The 4,797-nt window shown below is 42.2% G+C and overlaps 1 protein-coding gene across 1 annotated transcript; it reads right to left on the minus strand.

Annotated features, from left to right (window-relative positions):
* Nucleotides 1-3,509: 3,509 nt before the first annotated feature.
* TAS2R41 (taste 2 receptor member 41) lies at nt 3,510-4,433 on the minus strand. The gene has a single exon (XM_057730493.1). It carries the CDS (start codon nt 4,431-4,433, stop codon nt 3,510-3,512), a length of 924 nt encoding a protein of 307 aa, XP_057586476.1.
* Nucleotides 4,434-4,797: the final 364 nt, after the last annotated feature.

Below are 4,797 nucleotides of genomic sequence, written 5' to 3' on the forward strand. Positions count from 1 at the left end.
ATAGAAAGGAAGATCAATGGAATAGAATAGAGAACTCAGAGGTAAGCCCAAACACATATGGGCACCTTATCTTTGACAAAGGAGGCAAAAATATACAATGGAAAAAAGACAGCCTCTTCAATAAGTGGTGCTTGGAAAATTGGACAGCTACATGTAAAAGAATGAAATTAGAACACTTCCTAACACCATACACAAAAATAAACTCCAAATGGATTAAAGACCTAAATGTAAGGCCAGACAGTATAAAACTCCTAGAGGAAAACATAGGCAGAACACTCTATGACATACATCAAAGCAAGATCCTTTTTGACTCACCTGCTAGAATCATGGAAATAAAATCAAGAATAAACAAATGGGACCTAATGAAACTTAAAAGCTTTTGCACAGCAAAAGAAACCAGAAACAAGACAAGAAGACAACCCTCAGAATAGGAGAAAATACTTGCCAACAAAGCAACGGACAAAGGATTAATCTCCAAAATATACAAGCAGCTCATGCAGCTTAATACCAAAAAAGCAAATAACCCAATTACAAATGGGCCGAAGACCTAAACAGACGTTTCTCCAAAGAAGACATACAGATGGCTAACAAACTCATGAAAAGATATTCAACATCATTAATTATCAGAGAAATGCAAGTCAAAGCCACAATGAGGTATCACCTCACACCAATCAGAATGGCCATCATCACAAAATCTAGAAACAACAAATGTTGGAGAGGGTGTGGAGAAAAGGGAACTCTCCTGCGCTGTTGGTGGGAATGTAAGTTGGTACAGCCACTATGGAAAACAGTTTGGAGGCTCCTTAAAAAACTAAAAATAGAACTACCATATCATCCAGTAATCCCACTATTGGGCATATACCTAGAGAAAACCATAATCCCAAAAGTAACATGTATCATAATGTTCATTGCAGCACTATTTACAATAGCCAGGACATGGAAGCAACCTAAATGCCCATCAACAAATGAATGGAAAGAGAAGATGTGGCATATATATACAATGGAATATTACTCAGCTATAAAAAGGAATGAGATGGAGCTATATGTAATGAGGTGGATAGACCTAGAGTCTGTCATACAGAGTGAAGTAAGTCAGAAAGAGAAAGACAAATATTGTATGCTAACTCACATATACGGAATCTAAAAATGGTACTGATGAACTCAGTGACAAGACAAGAATAAGGATGCAGATGCAGAGAATGGACTGGAGAACTCGAGGTTTGGGGGGAGCGGGGGGTGAAGGGGAAGCTGAGACGAAGTGAGAGAGTAGCATAGACATATATAGACTACCAACTGTAAAGTAGATAGCCAGTGGGAAGTTGCTGTATAACAAAGGGAGTTCAACTCGAGGATGGATGATGCCTTAGAGGACTAGGACGGGGAGGGTGGCGGGGAGTTGAGGGAGGGAGGGAATACGAGGATATGTGTATAAATACATATGATTCAACTTGGTGTACCTCAAAAACTGGTACAAGTGTGTAAAGCAATTATATTCCAATTAAATAAATAAATAAATAAATAAGATTACATATGTAGAAGAGACAGTCAACACTGCACTATTTTTATTGTAATAGCAAAAGACAGGAAGCAACTTAAATGACCACAGTTGACAAGTTGAAAAAAAATGTGGTACACCTAAAAAACGTGAGGAAAAGCCACATGTGTCTACATGTGTAGATCTCCAAGATACACGTATTGTTAAGCAGAAACAGCAAGGTGTAGAGCGGCATGAATATTGTACAACCATTGTGTAAAGGCCACAAGGAAAAAGGTAGGTAATAAGCCAGTTGCTTTGTTAGCTACTAGTATGGAATATAGCAGTATGTAAGTAAGTTTGTTGACTGGTTCATTAGTTAGGTATTAGTGGCTTTCTGTCATAGAATAAAATATCTCTAGAAAGACAGACATGAAACTGTTAAGAATGCCTCAGAAGTGGAAGTAGGAGAGAGATTTTTTTATATATACTCTTTAGAACACTTTGAATTTTTAACTATGAAAACGTATTACCTATTAAAATATTTAAAGCAAAAATGTAGAATTAATTGCCCAAAGATTTTAGTTCATGAGTGTGCTTCCACTCAGTAGCATCTACCTAATCAGTAGAGAAATTATTTTTACTCTCAGAGGAGATTAAAATTCCTCCTTATCAGGAATCCAGTTGCAAGTTAATCTCTGAAATTTACATATTGTTATCTTTCAGCAAACTTTTAAGCCTGCCTTAGAGGCACCCAACTCTAATTAAAATTTTCTCCAAAATTATTTCTAAAAACTTTTGGAGAGTATTTGGAACAAACTATTTTAAAACAATATTTAAACATAAGATTTAATGGGATAATTCTTTTTTAAAAGAAGAGATTAAAAAAAAGAGGTTAAAAAGTTTTGAACACAAACAACGAAATTCTTGATTTTTTTTTTTTTTAAGAACAAAAAGTACGTGTTTGGACTTCCCAGGTGGTGCAGTGGTTAAGAATCCTCCTGCCAATGCAGGGGACACAGTTTCGAGCCCTGCTCTGGGAAGATTCCACATGCCACAGAGCAGCTAGGCCCGTGAGCCACAACTATTGAGCCCATGTGCCGCAGCTATTGAAGCCCACGCACCTAGAGCCCGTGCAAGAGAAGCCATTACAACGAGGAGCCCGCGCACCACAATGAAGAGTAGCCCCCACTCTCAGCAACTAGAGAAAGCCCGTGTGCAGCAATGAAGACCCAATGCAGCCAATAAATAAATTAAAATAAATAAATAAATAAAGTACCTGTTTATTTAATTCACATGTGGCTTTGAGACTCGCTTTAGGAAAAAGTTTGAGACAATCTGAAAAAGGAGAAAAATCATAGCGTGTGATTCTAAAGGAAGAATAAACATGGAAAAAAGTCTGGTTGCCACTTAGAGAAAATCAAAACCAGAAAAGAGAAAAGAGATGGGATAGTGTAAAGAAACCTTCTAGTAGTTTTAATAAAATTAAAATCAAGTTATCCAAGTTTGGTGAGAGAAAAGGAATCTCCATAGGAAAAAGGGTTATTAGAGCTCACAGCCCAGGCCACTGTCCACCACAACTACTGTCCCTTGGGGCTCACATAGTGACTATTACATTCTCCTCAGGAAGGTCACTGCTTCCCCATCTACACCCTAGTTCAGTAATAGACACAGTTTTTCTTAATTCCCCAGTAGGCAGTTAAGATAGTACAGTTAATTAAGACTTTTTAACTGAAGCCTTCCACATAACAGAGGGAGTACAAACAGAGAGAGTAGCACAGAATTTTATAACCTGACCCTCTGGATAATACCGGCTCTCTGGGACCCCTGGGGCCAATTTTAATAGTGTCCCAGGAAGAAATCATGCTCAGAGAGTTCCCAGATTGTACTCCCTTCCTCTCCTTCCCAAAGGAGAAACCTCACGACATGATCCCGTAGAAATCTGCCTATGAAGATGTTCCCACGTAAGCAGACTGTAGCTCTGTCATCCTCAGTTGAGTCTCTTCTGATGATCTGGATAAGGGGATCATGCCACCTAGGCCACCAGGAAGCCCCTGACCAACAAGATTAGCTGCCCAAACACCCCTCGAAGCCTGAGGTTGCTGAGGATGAGGATAAAGGGATGGATGGATGTGCACAAGTAGGTTAAAATTTGCCATGGCCAGTACCAGTCATTCTCTGAGAAGAACCCTGCAGCATCGATGATCAGGGACATGAAGGACAGGGCATAAAGAACGAGGAAGGAGACGAGTGACTTCAGAGCTCTGGTGTGAGCCTGGGCGCTGGGATCCTGCAAGCTGTGGGCATTGTGCCGCATCCTCCACGTGTGTCTCCTCAGAGAGTCAATCAACAGAGCCATCGAGACCAGGAAAACAGAGCAAGGAATTGAAAGGGTGACCAGTTTCAGGGGTAAGAAATAGTAAATTTCCAGCCTCCTGTTCCACTGATTGTAGGTCATGTTCCCAGAAAATTTTCTAATAAAGAAACCTTTATACAAAGCGTGGTTCCCCCAAAAGTACAGCAGGGTGACGATGAGGGAGGTGAAAAGAGAGCCCAGCAGGAGCCAGGGCACTGACCCTGGGAACCTCCACTTCAGCCAGAGGAAGGTGGGGTGGCTGAGGTTAGCAATCTTCATGCAGAAGAGGACACTGAGCCAGGAGCCAAACCAGAAGGTGACCGAGTTCAGGAAGTCCCAGGGTAGACCAAAGAACTGCCGGGTGGGACTGGTGCAGTACTCGGCCAGATGGTGGAAGTAGTAGAAGTTGTTCGCCATCCCAACCCACTGCAGGCAAAAGCGGGAGACGCCCAAGCTAAAGAGGATCATGTCGGAGGGGAGCAGCCTCCCGCGACGCACCCATTCTCTGCTCAGCACCAGCACAATGAAGCCATTGGCCAGGAGTCCCAGGACACAGAACAGGACAAAGAGCATCATGAAGAGGACTGTGAATGCTGGCTGCATTTTGGCCCTCCTCTGGTCACCACCCTGTGCCTTGGCTGCTGGCCTCCTGCCCACTCTCATCCACAGTCCCTCTTTCAGTCTCTCCTGGGGATGTGAGAAGAATGCTCAGGCTCTGCATCTGAGCCAGAGCTCACTTAGAAGGAGATGCTCAGGCTACAGGGGAAGGTGTGTTCAGCTCAGTGAGGATGCAAATGTCCCACGGGCTCAGTTACCATTAAGCCTACTGGCTGCCCCTGATTTGCCTTCTCTGCTTTTGCCTGCACGCTACCATGGTTAGTGCCAGTGTAGAGGGTTGTTCAGGGTGTCTGTGACTGAGTTCTAATGGAGGAAATTTTCATGTATTGAGGTATGGTGAAGTCATTCT

The sequence above is a fragment of the Hippopotamus amphibius genome, chromosome 4, assembly GCF_030028045.1.
Source record: "Hippopotamus amphibius kiboko isolate mHipAmp2 chromosome 4, mHipAmp2.hap2, whole genome shotgun sequence".
In the NCBI taxonomy this organism is placed as follows: domain Eukaryota; kingdom Metazoa; phylum Chordata; class Mammalia; order Artiodactyla; family Hippopotamidae; genus Hippopotamus; species Hippopotamus amphibius.